The following is a 17115-nucleotide window of genomic DNA, read 5'->3' as shown; positions in this document are numbered from 1 at the left end:
GAACCGAATATTTTGTTATTTCCTGCTTTTTTAATATTAACCTACTTCTAGGATTTCTTATCCTTATATTTATTTAAGGGTTCCTTCTCTATAGCCTTAAAGAATTCTTTAAAGGAATAAGAATTGAAATTACTATAATACTTTAAAAGAGGTAGAAAGTTAATTGGATAGAAGGTCCTTAATATACTTTTTATTCTATAGCGGTTAATAATATCCCTTATTATTTTTAATTTAGAATTATAGTCGGGATTAATATTAATACCCTTTTTTCTTATTTATTCTAGGAAGGTTTAATTTAGGACCTTTTTTTCTTAGACGCTTATAGGTTGATTACCCTTTATAAATAAGAATGATACGGCCTAATAAAGGTATTAATTTATAGTTAATTATGATTGTTTATTAGAATGAGAGAGGTCGGTTATTAGAAATGTACCTACATTATTGGGAGGTATAGGGAGATAGCCTTCTTCTTTATCCTTTGAATTTAAAATTATATTTTAAGAATCCGATAGTAATTATATAGGTACCGATAATAAAAGTTCTAAAGACTTTTATAGTATTTCTAAACCTAGTAGTATCCTTAATACTTATAAGACTTCTAGAGATTTAGATTACGTTTATATTTTTAGAGACCCTAATTTCTCCTTTTCCCATAATATATTTTTGGCCTTAGTAGGAAGGTTTTACACAATAGGGCTAAGAATTATATCATTTACGACAAGTATAACTTGGATTTATAGGACGTTTACTTGTACGATATTTATTTAATAAAAGTCTTTTCATTGTGTAGCTAGCTCTTTAAGGGAGATATTACGAGTATTATAGATTTTTTTAATATTATTACTAGGAAAGACTTTGTTTTTATTGAATATAATATTTTATATAATAATAATAGAGTTAGTATAAGGATTCTAAATCTTATAATTATTCGTTGATTAGTATTTAATTAAATAGTTAACCTAAGTATAGTTTTTAAATTTTATTAATTTATTCTATTCTTTTATAATTTTTATTGTAAAAATAAAGGCTTTATAGCTATATACTTTAAAGTGTAGGATGGTAGGGGTGGGGTTTAATAGAGGAATAATATTGTTTTTAAATTAGTAGTACGTTTCGAATCGATTTTGGGGAGATTTTTAATAATATTCCGCCTTAGGAGTTAAGTTATATAAATATGTAATTACTCTAATAAATTCTATTTATAACTCGTGAGCAAGATTTGCACTTAATTATATTGCCGTACTTTTAATTTTGATTATACCTCCTAAACGCTTTACGCCGCCGTTTTAAATTTATATATAAAGTACTAAGGGTTTAATACTAATTCCTTTAGTAGTAAACTAGGTGGTAATCTTCTTACTACTAATTATTTCGTTATTATATTCGATTACCCGAAGTACGATTTAGTATTGAGTTTATAGCCCTATATAAAGGGATTCTAAATACGTAATAATAGATTCGGCTTCTCTATTGCCTAGGTAATATATTTAGACAAATTTAGACTACCGGTTTATGATTACTATTAAATTTGAATATTTTTAGCCCCCTACTTTTACTTCTTTATAAAAGATGAAATCGACAGCTAATTATAACCTAAGGCCTTCTAAGTAGTTATAAGCTTCTCTACGTACTTAGTACTTTAATTTAGTTTTAGTATATAATTTGTAGTATATTATATCCGGTCCCTTGAATCGTACGCTTTACTTTTATTCCGTTAGTTTAATTAAGGTCTCGGGTCCTGGGTGGCCAAATCGAAGATATTAACGAAAGGGTTTACCTTTTTAAGGCTTCCGCTTAATATAATTTATATACTATATAGTAAAAGAAGATTCGTTAGTGCCATTCTATAGAAAAATATACTTTAAAATAAATTATTTATATTTAAAGTAGATATAGTAAATAAGGGGGTTTATAAGGCGGGAGTATAAATAGTTATTCTTATAATCCTAGTAGATTTATTTATCTTTGAATTATTTTAAGGAGACGAAGTTATAAATTATGCCCGGTACTAGGGTGACGTTAAAGAATTGGAGCTCTCTATCTCTAATGTTGTCTTAAATTATAATTATAATAATATTATACAATTTGATAAGAATCTACTTATTTCCAACCTATACGTAATTACTAGTATTTAATAGGATAAAATCTTTAAACCGATTAACTTTATTAAAAATATATATTATTATATTTAAATCGAAGATTTTAAAGTCTCTTCATAAATATATATCGCTGCGTTTTGCTATAGGTACTAAAAGATTATTCTTACTTACCCGGCGTTTATAGAATTAATTATTTTAATCTTCGTCGTCCTATTATATTCGTAGATAGTTAATAGCTTCTTTAAATATTTTATTTTTCTTTAAATTAGCGAACGCGCACTTCTTAATAATAACACTTTCGACCTAACCTTTTTAGGCTAATTATAATTTAGCGTAATAGTATTTATTTAAATTATAGCCCGGCTATTTATAAAATTTGTATAGGGATTATCGCGGTTGTTTATTTATTAATAGGGACGAAGAGGAAATATATTTATTCTTATTAATATTTTTCCTAAATTTGCTTATTTTTTTATAACCTCTCCCCGTCCTTTTATTTCCGGGTTAGAGTTTTATTCGTTACTAGGAACGTCCTCTTTAATAAATTTAATATTTAACGTAATTACAAATATAATACCTTTAAGTAAGAGGGGGTAACCCTTTCCTTAAATAATATTCGCTATTATTACTTTATGAAAGTCCTTGGCTACGGTACGGAAAGAGATTTTGAAATTAAAGTTTCTCTCAATCTCTTTATTATATTAGAGTTAGTAATTGTTTACCTAAGCGGTATAAAGATTCGACTTTATAATTATATAGAATTTTAGGAACTATAAATGTAATTCATTTATTCTAATAATTCTTCTAATAATATAGAGGGCTATAGCCGCTTCCTAATAAAAGGTTTAATTGTACTAAATATGGTTAGCTTTATTAAAGGGTTTAAAAATATTAATAAATTTAGCCCGAGCGAATTTCTTTACTTTACAATCGTTAAAAGCGGTAGATGAATTAAAATTATTATATTATTTATATAAATTAATATATTTAGTAAAATTCATTTCAAGGTAATTATTTTCAACGGTTTTAAATATCTAACGATTTAATATAATCTTTTTAGTACCTAAATTAAAAAAAGTTTTAACCTCTATACGCTAACCTAATTTCTCAATTATATAATTATAGTAGTTGCGCTTATAATAAAAGCCATAAAGTTTAGCGGTAATAAATAGGGCAACCTCCCTATCTTTCTTAACTTCTCTCGTTTTTTAAGCGGGAATTTCCCCTTAGTAGTTAGCGATGTTAAGCTCTATAGGCTCAATTAGCCAAAGTATACAATTATTAGGATCGATATACTTCTAGAAACTAAAGTGCTAAATTATAGAGATAAAAGTATTTTCCTAAGCCGGCTAATCTTTAAGGCTATTGAGAGTAACGTTATTAATCTTGGTCGTAGATATTATTAATAGTCGTTTAATTGGTTATCGTTGTTGGCAATAATTTTAACAATTAAATTAATAAGCCTTTTAATTGTAACATTATAGGTAATAATCAATACAGGTTCAACGTAGCTTGATTGTATATATATGTATAAGACTGGCTCTGTAGATTTGAAGCTCTAGTATCTGGGTAAAAATCCCACATATCCCAATCTAGCTAGGCACGTGTACGCCCAGTGAATCCCCTGGCCTCTGACACAGACGGACCGGAAAAGTGGGTCTTTAAGGGTGACCGTACCCCCGATAGAGGGGTATAAGTGTTCACTCTCACCAAAACTTAACCCTTGTTAATGTAAGAATCCGGCCGTCACTATTGCAATTAGCAGTTAGCAGTCCCAGTATTGGCCTGTAAATCTGGCAGCCAACTTCTTTAGCAATAAGTAGGGTTTTTGCAGTAGGGGGTGCTTGCAACTGCAGGGGACATTACTGTACCGCTGCATGTCGGCAAGCAAGGACCCGACCATAGGGATTCGAGCCCCGGCCCCGGGTTTATTCTCACTTTTCGGCATTAACCGACCCCACCATACCGATGAGAGTGTGACTCTTCCACTGTTTTCTAGAAGGTCAAGGTCCAGCATCGACACCCCTGCGTTCTCGACCTACACCGAGACCCAACCTCCCGTCACACGATACCTTACACGCAGCTGCGGACTGACATCAATCAACTACCTTACAGTATTTACCTCAGAAACCTAACCGGGGCCTCTAGGCACCAATCACTCCAGAGAGCATGGGGACAGTTCGAACCACAAAGCCACAGACCAAACCAAGGCATCCGTCTGAGTCAGTCGCAACCTTCAATTTTACTTTTGACATCGAAAACGATGAAGCCTTCACCGGGTTTCTATCGAGGGCAGTTGGGGTCCTGTCATGTCAACGTTGTCCGTCAATAATCGGCATAGCAGTCAGGGACGCTGTCAGTCGCCGCTTCGGAGGGTGAAGTGCTAATAAGTGATTGGTTACAACACACGTCCAATTGACTGCTAACCACCAATCATCTCCCTCGCCCGGATGTCATCCATTCATAGATCTGAGATCGGAGGGCGACCCAGCGGTTAAGTTGTGCAATGTGCACTTTGTGGTTCAGTCCTACGGTTCACACAACAGACAGCTTACTCAGAAGGTTCAATCCTGTACGCCTAGTTCCCGCTCGGGCGGGAGCTAAAATCCATCATTCGAGATTATCACGTCAGTAGACGAGCGCTGGGAGCAGGCTAGCAACAAGTCTGGGTCCAAAATCCCAGCCAAAACCATCAGTTTCACTGTGCTCCGAAGACGCCAAGGCATCGTGATCATCTGAACCCCAATCTTGAAACGCGGGGTGAGTTCATCGAATTGGGGCTGAGACCGAGTATGGGAAATTTGATAACTGAGAAAACACCATATGGACAGGGACCCGAACGGTGAACTGTGGCTGATTCCGCTATCCGCGACATATCCAGACCATTCTGAACAACCAACAGAATGAAGAACAAAGATACCACGAACCACCTTCCCTTCACCGGTACCTTTTCCCGTCGCTTAACATCTCGTCACACAAAGTCGCAAAGAGCCATTGTGGCAGTGAACGATGATGACAAGCCCAGGAGGAGGCGGGTGTGGAGCTACAACCACCCAAGCCTTTCTTCCTGGAGACGCTAACAACCAGATCTCATCATTCTTTTACTTTACCCGTTTTCAGCTTAACATAGGTACCTCTCAAATCCTTGCGAATGCCAATCACCATCAAACATGTTAGTCCAAGTTGGTCCACCTCTTTCTTCCTTCGTGAGAGCTCGCGTCCAGTTTGGGAAGATGCCCAAGGAACAGCGGCGCTTTCAGGAAAAAACCAGGATAGACGTCTCTTTGAGCCCCTGGGCCCCTGAGCACAGTCCGGTGTCGCCGCAGGACCGCAAGGAGCATCATCAAGGGCAACAACTCGGTCACATTTTTACCAATCGGATGTTGGTTGGTGTTATTCCTGGGCTGGCCGAGTCCACGTCTGCTGTCCAGTGTCAGCCAGGCCATGGCAAGTGCCTTATATACATGGCATCCCTTTCTCAAGTCAATACCATGCTCAGTCGACTTGTCTACTTGCGCTCTGTTTTCACTATCATCCTAGTCATTCTTATACTATAACGTTGGCGTGCGTATCAGATCTTCGCCTGAGGTTGTCATCAGTTTCACCTTCCACCGCTTACCAATCTTATTATCACCCTAACCATCACCATCCTCGTCGTCCTCGTTACTTACCGGTCACCCCTAACCACGCGCATGCCATCAACCCATACACATCACCATGTACAGAACTAATCACCCATGGTGGAAGCTCACTCACATTCTCTGTATCCTCGGCCACCTCGGACTGATAATAGCCGGCGTCGTGGCCTTCATCCACAACCTGCAGAGCGAGGCCGACAATTTAGACACCACATTACAGCAACCAACGACAATAGTCATGAACATGTCGGATGACCAAACAGTCATTAACTCTGATACCAAGTCATGCAACATTGTACTGGTACAGGGCCTGGGCAATGGTGTTGATGGAAAGAGTGGAAGTGGGCATAGCAATTTTGGGATTATTGTCAATGAGCTGTTGCCGGTTGCTTCGGTCATTGTGGTAAGTCAGTTCTTCTTTCGTGTCGGTGTAGCAGCAGTGGCGTCAGCACGGTCCCTTTTCACTTGCCCACCATCATGACCGTCCGATAGCAGCACTACACCATTCTTCATCCCTTTCCAGTGTTGACCGCATCGGATGCAGAACACATTGCATCCGTCGGTTACAGCGCAGCACACGGTTACAGCCCTTACCTCCTCCACATTCCCATCGATTCACACAGCACTCCGTCAACGATATGCTAACAAACACCACCAGGGAACTATAGGACTAATTCTCAACATCGGGATTTTTGCCGCTCTCCTCGCCGTCGAGACCACCTCTGCTAAAGTCACCCTCACAGAAGGCGAGCAACACTGGCGCAAGAAGATTGTGACAGTCTCCTGCTGCGTGTTTAACTTGCTCCTTGCTGGTGCAGGGATAGGGTTAGCGGGAGCCATGGGGATCAGGTTGTCTAATGTTGGTGGTAGGCAGTTGGGCATGAGTGAGAGCGAAAGGAGTTTGATTGCTCCTTTGGTCTTGGGTGCTGTGCAGGCGTGAGTGATTTCTTCTTCTTCTTTTCCCGCTTCTGGCTTGGAAATTCCTACAAGTTTTGAGTGAGATGCCTGGCAGCTACTATGGTTAAGTCGTGTTCCCACGAGAGCGAGTGCTTCTCGAAAATTGCCGATGCACGTACAGGTTGATGGCTGGCTGGTTACCATCCTTCACCGCGAGCCCAATGGGAGCTTGAGAGAAAGCATCACCTCGGAAGTGACTGGCGGTTGGATGGCTGGGTGAGGGTGGGTGGACGGAAGGCTGGCTCATCAGTCATCACCGAACACGGGGTCTAAGCCACCTTCATATCCGCTCATGCGCTATCTTGAGTCTTGGCCCCCCTCGGCTCTTGCTTACCTCATTGACGTTGCTGCGGTGCGAGCCTTCAAGGTTTGGGGCATTTATCACTGTCCTGTCCAGTTTCTCCTCTGTTCGCCCTATCACTTTTGTCCCACTGCATTCTTCTCGCAAAATGCATGCACACACAACGAAGGAAAAGAGTTGCTAACATACCTATCTCTCACAGTCTACTCTGCGTAATAACAGCACTGTTCGACTTTATCAAGAATCATCGAGAAGGAAAAGATCTCATCGACTAAACTAGTTAGAGGGAGGAGATTGAACTCAGGATGTGGAAGGCGAGCAGCACAAGGTGCAGCATACGAGGATAAGCGGTGCATAAGCAGGTATAGAGTTCAAACTGGATGTAAAAGGGTGCTGTTTATGGTTGCATATGGGTTTATTTTAATGATTCTACGGTGTTCAGGTATGGAGTTGGGCGGAATACTTATTGATTTGGTTCTTGGGAGGCCTCACTTGAAGAGTTGTAGCTAGCAGTATCGGAGCTTTGAACAGCAAGAGGCCGATGTGTTAGGTCATCATTATCGAGCTCTCGGGGAACGGAGCTTGGCCAGCCAAACTGGGCGAGAGCCGTCAGCGGCCGGGGTAACATAAATGACACTAATGCAAAGTTCTTCTCCTCCATGTCTCCTTCCTATCGGTCATCTTGGTCACATCGTCACCTCGTGATTCCCCTACCTTCTGCTTGTTGCCGACCGGTCCCTACCATATCCCCTGGGCCCTTTTCTTGCATTTTCCCTCGATTTTCACGCACTTCACAGTCCCCGGCTTTGGCATTCTGGTCATACTGCCTTGACTGCCCCCGCAGGCCTTTCAACACACAGCACTGTACAAACACATTTGGTGATACACGGTCTGCGAGGTGCTGTACCTACATCCACCAAACCTCTAAACTAGAGCAGGAACCGTGCATATACCTCAAGGAACCGTGGGACAACTGCAGGTCGCCGTGGGGTTTTATCGTCAATAAACGATAGCCGACAAAATTTTCCAACCAGGACATCATGTTGAAGATACCTCTAATCGGCATGTACAATTGTGCACTTAGGTACCTAGTTTGCTGCATTTGTGTCGGAATCCCCACATCCCGCTTCCCATGATATTCTTTGTAAGAGCGTCACCCAGCGTTCTATTCTCGTGATGCTGTTATGAGGTTGTTGGTGATGACGAACAATGGTCGGCGACATGGTGTAATGCAGCACGGTATACGGACGTGAACCTTGGATGCCCCGGGTACCACTGCACGTAACAAAATGTTAATAGACGAACGGAATGTGATATGTCCGCTGCGGACAATAATCCGAGTTGGGGTTCCGCATTCATGGGTCGTAACTTGCGTGTCGCGAGTTGGCGGGCTCGTGGTTCGACACGTACTCGGAGTTTCAATGGTTGAACCTTGGTCTACCTTAGTATAGGATGAGAACCCGACATAGATAAACGCAGATCACCGTCAACGTCGACATGGACGTGTATGAACCTTTACAAGTGAGTCTCTACTGTAGGCTCCCATCAATCCTCCATCGAACCGTAAAGGATTGAGGTACAATTGTCAAACTGTATGTCGGGGTCCGGTGATGAATGGTGTGTCGTTGTCGCAATGCTGCTGGCTGAAACAACAGCAGCTGTCTCCAGCCGACAGGTGATCGTGGTGGCGTTTTAAGGGCACCACGCCAGCCAGGGGTTGATATCGTGGCCCCCGGAGTCAGCCCTCTCGGGCGTTGGCGTTCTGCATCATACACTAGCTGGTCTCTGCATATGCAAGGTTCTTTTCGGATTGGGGGATGCTGTACCACGCGCGCGGGTTCTCTTTTGTGTCGTGATGGTGCCCTGGCTTCGTACAAAAAGCTGACCACCCCTCACTTGTCGCCTTTGCCGGGCTTCAATATGTTGGCAATGAGGTGAGGTTGCATGGTGTGATGGGCCCCCAAACGTCGGGACCAACAGAGAAGTGATGGAGATCCCCGTCAGCGGCTAGGGTTAAAGCGATGCTAGGCGTTTCCATTGTGCCGTTTTTGAAGATAGCTCTAGGATAGGTAGATTGGTTGAGGCAATAAACAGACGGTCGGAGGTCTCCTTCTCTTCATGTCCTCAGGAGGTGGCATTGTTGGTGACATTCAATGGCATGCCAATGGGCGACGTCTGTGGTTCTGGAGGATTGTAGCGCATTCCGTAGGGTTACATGGGCGGCCGTGTTTGGGCAACAGTCCCCACCGCCATTTGGCGGATGGCGACCAATGACGACCAATAGCGATATCGATTAGAGGCGGCCGTCCACTGGCGTCATGCGCGGTTCGCGGCTTTCTGCACTGACGCAGCGGCACTAAAAAGTGAGGTTCTTGCATCTCTCGGGGCGCTCCGCATTTTTCCATTCCAGTTTCGTGCCCGACCCGACCATCGGATTCTTTCACTTTGTTCCATCTCCTTTGCTATTTGTCCCCCTTAGCTCGCTTTTCTCAGCTGTTCTTACATTCAAGGATAGGCCTTGATGGTGACCATGGCCATGTACCGATCCGATCAGACCCGTGCAGATGCTCCCGCCATCCCGGGCCTTCAATCACATCCACTACCTCCACAACAACACGGGCCATCATCATCATCACTTCAACCACAACCTGTCTCTCTTTCATCGGCGTCAGCACGACCATTATCATCCACATCTTCGCAACGGCTTCCTCCTTTGGCCATGTCAATAGGAACAGCGCCGGTGCCTGGTGCTCACTTGCGAGGACCTCCAGCCCTGGGACAGCAACAGTCTACGCGCACGCTCCAGGGCCCGTCCGCGCAGGACTGGGCCCGCCATCGAGATATCATCGTCGACCTCTACAGACAGTTTCCCCTCAAGAAAGTAAGCGATATAATGAGGAGTCAATACAACTTCTCTGCAAGGTATTTTGGCATCCCTTGAGTCCGTCTCTAACCCCCATGTCTTTTGCTCTTTCTTCATTCAGCTCAATCAACAACCGACGGCGTCTTCCGACGTGTCCATGTCCTTTCCCCGTCTCAATATCGATGGACACAACATGCCGGCCGACACAGCATTTGCACCGTCAGAAACACACAGTCCTATCCCATCACTGCCCTCACCCATCAAGTCCCAGTCCCATGGGAGCTAGCCGCATGTGCTGGCTCCACGCCCTATTGACCACAGTACCGGAGTCCAATGGTCCATGCTGTCTGAGTTGGACGAACAGGGAAAGCAGTCCGCCGACTATCTACCATCCAGCTCATCTATCTCACGTCTTCGTTCCCTTATACCGTTGCTGGCAATCATGTGTATCCGATCACGGTCGTTTTAACTATAATAATGGCCACTTCCATGTTTCCATGTTTCTCATGACTTCTTGTCGTCATCATCATACCTTCCATATCTTTCATCTCACCCTACCTTGTCACATCACTCCACCCCCGAAGAACCAACATGACGCTGGTCGAGATCCCCTTTGCTAACCTCACCCTCTCGGACACCAGCAAACGCATGTATGACAAGAGGTTCCGGGAGTGGAATGTGTTTAAGAATGTCAACAGCGATGAAAAGGATAGGCATGTACGCCCTGGCCGATTCCATGGATCCACTTCGCCTCGGAGGCACGGCCATGCCTCACCGGCGGCACATCATGATATAAATAACCTGGACGGCGTACCGGAATCACCACAGTACACACAACCCTTGCTATCACCACATGAGAGACAGAGGCATTTACAACGGTCAACGAGCCCCTACACATCCTTGTCCATCACCATATCCAGTCCAAGTGCCATGTCCATGGGGAGGCCACCAACACCAGCACATCAGCGAGCCATGAGCCCACCAATTACCCGATCGGCGTTGAGCATAGCGGATCTCATCATTGAAACCGCCCCCCAGTCGAAGCAGAGATCGGAGTCTCCCGCCGAGACCATAGAGACATGCTCGTCACCAGCTCTCTCTTCCTCGACACCTGGCGGTCAATCATGCGCTACACCCGCATCAAGTTGTGCCTGGTCTGAGGATCAGAACCGAGACAGGGACAAGCAATTAGTCCACACCGGGTCGCCCAACCCACAAAATCTTTCCAACTTCAAGGCACAAATCCGCGCCCTTGCCGAGTCACCGCCACCATTCATCGCCCCGGACTCCAGGACGCGAACACTGGACATCATCACCCTCAGCCTCCGTGACTACTATGACTGGCAGACACGCAACGTGCCGGACGGCATCTCACCCGATGACTTCCTCGGACGGGGGACGACCGATGCATCACAGCAGTACTGGTCTTCTATCAAAAACGCCATCTACCTCATCAAGCTCTCGGCCAGTTCAACGGAGTCAGATGCCACTCAACGACCTGATGTCCGCGCATGGCCAGCCCTGTCCGAAGCTGGTCGGGACGCCGCAGCCGCCATGACCAGCCAACCCTTTGACTTCCTCCGCAACCTCTTCGCCACGCTCTCACCAGCCAACGTCCGCGCCCGTCCCGAACTCCGGAGCATCCTCCTGCAGTTCCTCGCTAGCGAAGCCAACAACAACTTCTCACCCACACATCCCATCGCCCGCATCTGCACCGAACTCAACAACGACCAAGACTGCCAGGAGATCTCCCGCCGCGCTTTGCAGTGTATGGTGGACATGTTCAGCCGCCTCGGCCAACGACGCTTCGTCTCCTTCAAACTCCTTGACTCCCTAGCCACGCTCCTCCGTCGCAACGGCGAGTTCGATGCGGCAATGGCCATTGTCACCGAGCTGTTCAAAGCCTGCCGGCGAGAATTCGGCCCGTACTCGGAACAGACCCGTGCAGTTGAGAATGAGTTGGCGCACTTCTACATGGTTGTGGACGACTGTGACCAAGCATTGCAGCACTGCATGGCTGTCATTCGCCGCCCGCCACCCGAGGGGCTACTCAATGACCCAAAGATCGCTTTTCACCAAGACGGCATCGCAGCGCACACAATGGAGGACGTCGCGGAGATTCATGAGAGACGGGGTGATCTGGAGCAGGCAATTGTTTGGCTTGAGAGGGCAGCGGATGTCGCATTGAGAGTTTGGGGACCGCAGGCGGTAGCGACGGGGCATATTATCGACAAGCTTACGACGCTAAAGAAGGAGTATGCGAATAATATGTTGAAGAGTGCGAGGGACTGGGAGGCTGTTATCGAGCGATAGTAGCTTTGGGAATCTCGGTCCGGTAGATAGCGGAAATTTCAAGGCGTTAATAGGATCCCCCAATGGATTTAACGAAAGGAGAAATGTGTTTAGAAAAGTGGTCCTTCGGGATCCGGTACCAGAAGCACCAAGGACCTCCGCAGCCGATACCCGCAACAAGCTTGTTCTCACCCCCAATTGGGGTGGGTTAATGACGCTTGTCAGCGACTCATAGTTGAAGTGTGCCCGTGTTTGCAGGTGGTACTGTGCCTTGAAAAGTTTGTTCGGCACGGACTTCTAGACGAGCTCATATGCAAGACCAGGAGTCGCTAGCTCCGCAGGTACTCCCTGCCCTTGGTTGGTCCGGGCCGAGAGCAAAGTCGAAATCGACCCACACACTAAGTGACTACTGCACTTTATGCTCGACTTTCCTAAGGTTGACTTGGCATTAGTTCTGCCGCAGTGAACGCTCCATCGTTTGCCGGGTACGAGCGTGACAAAACAATTTGGCAACCGCGTACTACCTTCCTCCTGCATCACAAGCGTGCCTTCGGACTTTGACCTCAGTGCTTAGCTCGACTGATAGTCTAGGTCTAGAACACAGCATGGACGATGGCGTTGTGACCGTAGTACTTTGTGGGCCTGGCGATTTGCCCAGTATAGGAGATAGTCCCGCTTTGACGCGATTTAACGTTGCTGCATATCCACTCACCACACTACCTCTAGGCAGTGCGATATGCGCTTGTAGTGACTCCATCTAGGCGCGAGCGACGACTCGTGCGGACGACTTTAGCGAACCACCCGCGCCCCGCTACGGCCGGTGAGTTATACCCCCACCCCATGCCTGCAACCTCCACCGCTTTTAAGGGTCCTCTTGTTCCACTTGACACAATCCGTCTCTGTCGTCTTGACTCTACGACGGCACGGTGGCTTCATACCCTCTGCCACACTCTGCATCCGCAAACTGGCCATGGAGCTGGATTTCCTGAGTGACACCGAGGACACATCGACTCCGGACGAGGCCTCAGCGCTACGCGATTTCGTGCAGGCCTACAACACCACAAGCGCCCTGGCCGCGGAGGAGACAGCTCGCAGGCTCATGTCGCTGAATGAGGACCGCGTGCCATGCGATGGCGTGTTCGACAAGGGCCAGCGAATTGCCTGGCTGCTGTGGGATGTCGGCATCTATATGCCACAGCATCAAGTCGCCGTCCTGGTGGTTATCGACGCGGTGATGGCCCTTCCCCGCTTGGACGCGACACCTGAGCAGGAAACTCGGTTCGCGGGGAAGCTGGAGCGGTGGAGGAAAATGGAGGACTTCTGGGATATCTGGAACGATACCTACGAGAGTATGTATTCCAGCGCACACTCGCATTGCCTATTGACTAACAAATCGGGACCGGATACTGGGAGTATCGGTATCCTGCCGATCGGCTTGATAGTGGCAATGGATTTCCCGGCCACGTCCGGGCTAATGCATTCATGGCCCATTACCTTCTGATGCATCCTCCCGACTTGTGCTACACTCTGGAGCTAAATAGAGCCATCGGACAGATGATGTTTGCCCTTGAGCGGCATCCGTGGGACTATGCCACTGCGGAACAAAAGGCGACCGGGATCACTAGTCCTATCTCCCTCCGGTCGTTCATGGTGCACGAGGCCCATATTACCATGCTTAACGTGAGTCTAACCTGCCCATAAAGCTGCAAATTGCGCGCTAACAGAAGAACTAGACCAACCTTCACGGCTTGGTCCCATTTCTTGTGATTGCAGGGGATATAATGTACCGATACACGGACAGAGAGATGCTAGCTCGGAGGTTCGCAGAAACACATCAAGAGAACCATCAGCACAACTCAAGGGAATACTGGCAGTGGTTGCATACATCTCATCCTTCCCAAACCCGCCTGTGGAAGGGCGACGTATGGCTGACACGGGACAGGTGGGCCTTTTGGAAGGAAAGACTTGCATGGATTTCAGAGCAGAGCGAGCTCTTGCAAAGGACTCGGGACGAGGCAAACATGCTTGTGCAGCTAATGAAGGAGATTGAGAGTCGTGAGGCGTAAACACTCTATTGTCTACAACGTTCTAAATCTCGTTTAACACTTATCCGACGAGCTCCTTACGGCTATAGTAGCACGTTTAGAAGACAAGGACTGGAGAGTTACAAAGGCTGCCTTAGGTGTCTTGCAAGCCCAGTCCAGCTTATCCGACGAGCTCCTTACGGCTGTAATAGCACGTCTAGGAGACGAGGACTGGAATGTTAGATGGACTGCCTCAGATGTCTTGCAAGCCCAGTCCAGCTTATCTAACGTCATTCTTACGGCCCTAGCATTGTTACTGGAATCCAAACTTGTAGGCGACTTAGCAGAGGCTATATTAAGAAGATATAAGAAATCTTACCCTACCCTTCTTAATGGGCCGTCTGTTGAACCATTATTCAAATTTCTCCTGCGAGGTAGCTTTGATGAGCAGTGGAGTTGGTATGTTACAAAGGAGACATCTTGCGTTAACATGCTAGAATGGGTCGGAAGTACTAGCATTGATGATGGAAAGGAGTTTATGAACATGGTGACGAGAGCAAGGTGTGACGAACCGTTACAAGCACAGGAGTATATCGCTGGGAATATGATCAACGGTAGTAGTAGCCAAAAGGTACTGGTCGATTGTGAAAGCTATTGCTTGCTGAAGAGCCCAGTAGACAGAAGGCCTGGGAAGGCCTTCTTTATATACTGGTCCTTCAGTGTGCGCCGCTGCGCCGGTGAGGCTATTCTCGGCCACCCGGCGCGGCCCTGATTGGTCTACCTAGCTGCTTACATAAGTGATCCCTTATTGGATCGTAACACGATGCCCCCTCTCTTGTGGCTTTGTCCTCGAAGCCACGATGACCCTACATAATAACGCTTATCCGGTCTTAATATTTGGGTGCCAACGACACTTGTTGGTTGTGACCTTATTGCCTGCCTGCTTCCTTCTCCCTGTCATTCCTCATAATCGTGTGTTGCCTTCTTCTGTCTTTACTTTCGGTAAGTCTTTTTCTTTTTTCATTATCAAAGATGTCTCGTCGTCCTTCCGAACGCTCCTTACGCCGAAACGCGGCGGCCAGAGCTCTTGCTGATACCATCGAAGTTCTCGGTCAAGCATCAGATATGCCTTGCTCATTCTGTCATCGCAACAATCGGTCCTGCATTATGGATCCTGCGAAGTCTAGCTCGTGCAGCGAATGTGTTCGCCGTAAGGGTCGCTGTGACGGTGTTGATGTTAGCAACAAGCGTGAGTGCTGTGTCTGATCCTTGCTGGGATGTTGCTAATGATCGTAGTAACCGCTACACTCCGCGAGATTCGTCGTATCGAGGAGGAGGAGGGGAAGTTGATGAAACAGGCTCTTGAGATTCAGTCGAAAGTGGTTCGTCTTCGTGAGCAGAAGCTCCATATGCAACGAAAACAGGATTCTTTGTTCAGTAGGGGTATGGTGGAGTTTGAAAATGACCTTCGTGAGCAGGAGGGTGGAGGTGGTGCTCCTGCTGTGGGTGATACGCCTACTGGTGACGTCTTCGCCGCTGACGGTTCTGAGGAGCCTGACTGGGTGAGGGAGTTGAATGCGATGTCCCCTGGCTCCTTGACTCAGCTGGCGGCTTCGGTCGGTCAGGGAACCGTCGGTGAAAGCTCTCAATCTCATCCTTCAGGTTGACGAGATTGCTTGGTGGTTCCCAAGTGTTACTTTCGTGGCCATATCCTTGCCACTTGATTAGGTATTCGATGTTACCAGTATCGTTATTAATCTTGGAATCCAAGATTGCCTCCGTCAGGAACTCGTCTCCGTCGTTCCATGTCTCTATGCGGTTGTCGATTTTTGCGTTCTTTGGTGCTGGTTCCAGCAGTGAGACGTGGAAGGTGGGCCATTGTCGCATGCCCTTGGGAAGTTCGAGGCGGTAATTGCTGGTACTGACTTTCTCGATTACCTTGAATGGTCCCAGTTTCTTGTAGTCAAGCTTGTCACTGGGCCGTTTGGTCTTGATATTACGGCGAAGAAGGTAGACTTTGTCTCCCCTCCTGAAGGTCGGCGCCGACGACCTCGTGCGGTCGTAATATCTATTCATTCTGTCACGCACAAACGCCAATTCGTCCTTGAGCGTCTGATGCATCTCGGTTAGGCGCTCAGCCCGTATATGTGCTCGCGGTACGACTGACTCCGAGTCCCAACCTCGCCGGGAACTCATTTCGTAACCATAATTGGCGAAGAATGGCGTGACTTTTGTTGTTTCGGTCTTGGAACTGTTATACGACATCTGAGCGGTAGGGAGTAGCTCAGCCCAATTGTCCTGCTCGTAATTGACGTATGCTCGTAGATATGCCTCCAAGACCTGGTTCATGCGTTCCGTTTGTCCATCCGTTCTAGCGTGATACGCGGTAGACATCTTGTGTTTCACTCCAAGTTTATTCATGAATGCTTGCCAATATCGCGACGAGAAGAGCTTGTCTCTGTCTGTCACGAGCTCCTTTGGCCATCCATGGTTGGAAGTGATGTATCGCATGAAGATGTGTCCTAATTGTTCCGCATTGGTATCTTCCCTAAACGGCAGAAAATAGGCAAACTTCGTGAATCTGTCGACAACGACCATGATGCTGTCGTACTCGATACCAGTGGCTGGGTCTCGTGACATGGGGAGCTTCGTAATGAAGTCCATGGTCACCGACTGCCATGGCGCTTCTGACACTGGAAGTGGCTCGAGTAAGCCATAAGGCTTGTGCCTATTGGCTTTGGTTTTGTGACAGATTTCACAGTCGTGCAGAACTTCTGTGACGACATCCTTCATCTTAGCGAATCCGAATGTCTCCTGTACCCTGGCTATCGTGCGTGCGATGCCAGCGTGTCCTCCTTCTTCAGGGGACTCATGAATGTCTTTCACCAGCTCCTTCTGCAGTGACGGGGGTACCCACAGCTTGCCTTTGTGAAGCCACGGC

At 46.6% G+C, this 17115-nt stretch overlaps 6 protein-coding genes across 6 annotated transcripts; all 6 read left to right on the top strand.

The window, feature by feature from the left end:
- The first annotated feature begins 5736 nt into the window (after window positions 1-5736).
- Window positions 5737-7462, top strand: B0H65DRAFT_179395 (uncharacterized protein). The gene is made up of 3 exons (XM_062821487.1): window positions 5737-6140; window positions 6396-6673; window positions 7198-7462. Exons 1-3 carry the CDS (start codon window positions 5817-5819, stop codon window positions 7268-7270), a joined length of 675 nt encoding a protein of 224 aa, XP_062681162.1. The 5' UTR covers window positions 5737-5816; the 3' UTR covers window positions 7271-7462.
- Window positions 7463-9367: 1905 nt separating this feature from the next.
- B0H65DRAFT_179502 (uncharacterized protein) lies at window positions 9368-10240 on the top strand. The gene is made up of 2 exons (XM_062821488.1): window positions 9368-9876; window positions 9980-10240. Exons 1-2 carry the CDS (start codon window positions 9517-9519, stop codon window positions 10142-10144), a joined length of 525 nt encoding a protein of 174 aa, XP_062681161.1. The 5' UTR covers window positions 9368-9516; the 3' UTR covers window positions 10145-10240.
- Window positions 10241-10506: 266 nt separating this feature from the next.
- B0H65DRAFT_425644 (uncharacterized protein) lies at window positions 10507-12171 on the top strand (the record flags this gene model as incomplete). The annotated part of the gene is made up of 1 exon (XM_062824592.1): window positions 10507-12171. The coding sequence occupies one exon, from the start codon at window positions 10507-10509 to the stop codon at window positions 12169-12171; it is 1665 nt and encodes a 554-aa protein (XP_062681160.1).
- Window positions 12172-12794: 623 nt separating this feature from the next.
- B0H65DRAFT_572615 (uncharacterized protein) lies at window positions 12795-14216 on the top strand (the record flags this gene model as incomplete). Its single annotated transcript, XM_062830516.1, has 3 exons — window positions 12795-13503; window positions 13593-13830; window positions 13884-14216. The coding sequence occupies exons 1-3, from the start codon at window positions 13121-13123 to the stop codon at window positions 14214-14216; spliced, it is 954 nt and encodes a 317-aa protein (XP_062681159.1). The 5' UTR covers window positions 12795-13120.
- Window positions 14217-14253: 37 nt separating this feature from the next.
- Window positions 14254-14439, top strand: B0H65DRAFT_401486 (uncharacterized protein; the record flags this gene model as incomplete). Its single annotated transcript, XM_062823784.1, has 1 exon — window positions 14254-14439. A coding segment is annotated over one exon (186 nt), but the record flags the coding sequence as incomplete, so codon positions are not given.
- Window positions 14440-15311: 872 nt separating this feature from the next.
- Window positions 15312-16110, top strand: B0H65DRAFT_463750 (uncharacterized protein; the record flags this gene model as incomplete). The annotated part of the gene is made up of 1 exon (XM_062826720.1): window positions 15312-16110. A coding segment is annotated over exon 1 (381 nt), but the record flags the coding sequence as incomplete, so codon positions are not given.
- Window positions 16111-17115: the final 1005 nt, after the last annotated feature.

The sequence above is a fragment of the Neurospora tetraspora genome, assembly GCF_033439725.1.
Source record: "Neurospora tetraspora strain CBS 560.94 chromosome Unknown B0H65scaffold_4, whole genome shotgun sequence".
Lineage (NCBI taxonomy): Eukaryota > Fungi > Ascomycota > Sordariomycetes > Sordariales > Sordariaceae > Neurospora > Neurospora tetraspora.
The sequence above is the reverse complement of the archived record's forward strand: the minus strand, read 5'-3'. Positions and strand labels throughout refer to the sequence as shown.

Excerpts from the sequence above, each read along its gene's own strand:
- B0H65DRAFT_179395 (XM_062821487.1), top strand. The coding sequence starts at position 5,817 with ATGTACAGAACTAATCACCCATGGTGGAAGCTCACTCACATTCTCTGT. Across the intron at positions 6,141-6,395 it reads CGGTTGCTTCGGTCATTGTG|GGAACTATAGGACTAATTCT; the intron begins GTAAGTCAGTTC and ends AAACACCACCAG. Across the intron at positions 6,674-7,197 it reads GTCTTGGGTGCTGTGCAGGC|TCTACTCTGCGTAATAACAG; the intron begins GTGAGTGATTTC and ends TATCTCTCACAG.
- B0H65DRAFT_179502 (XM_062821488.1), top strand. The coding sequence starts at position 9,517 with ATGGTGACCATGGCCATGTACCGATCCGATCAGACCCGTGCAGATGCT. Across the intron at positions 9,877-9,979 it reads GACAGTTTCCCCTCAAGAAA|CTCAATCAACAACCGACGGC; the intron begins GTAAGCGATATA and ends TTCTTCATTCAG.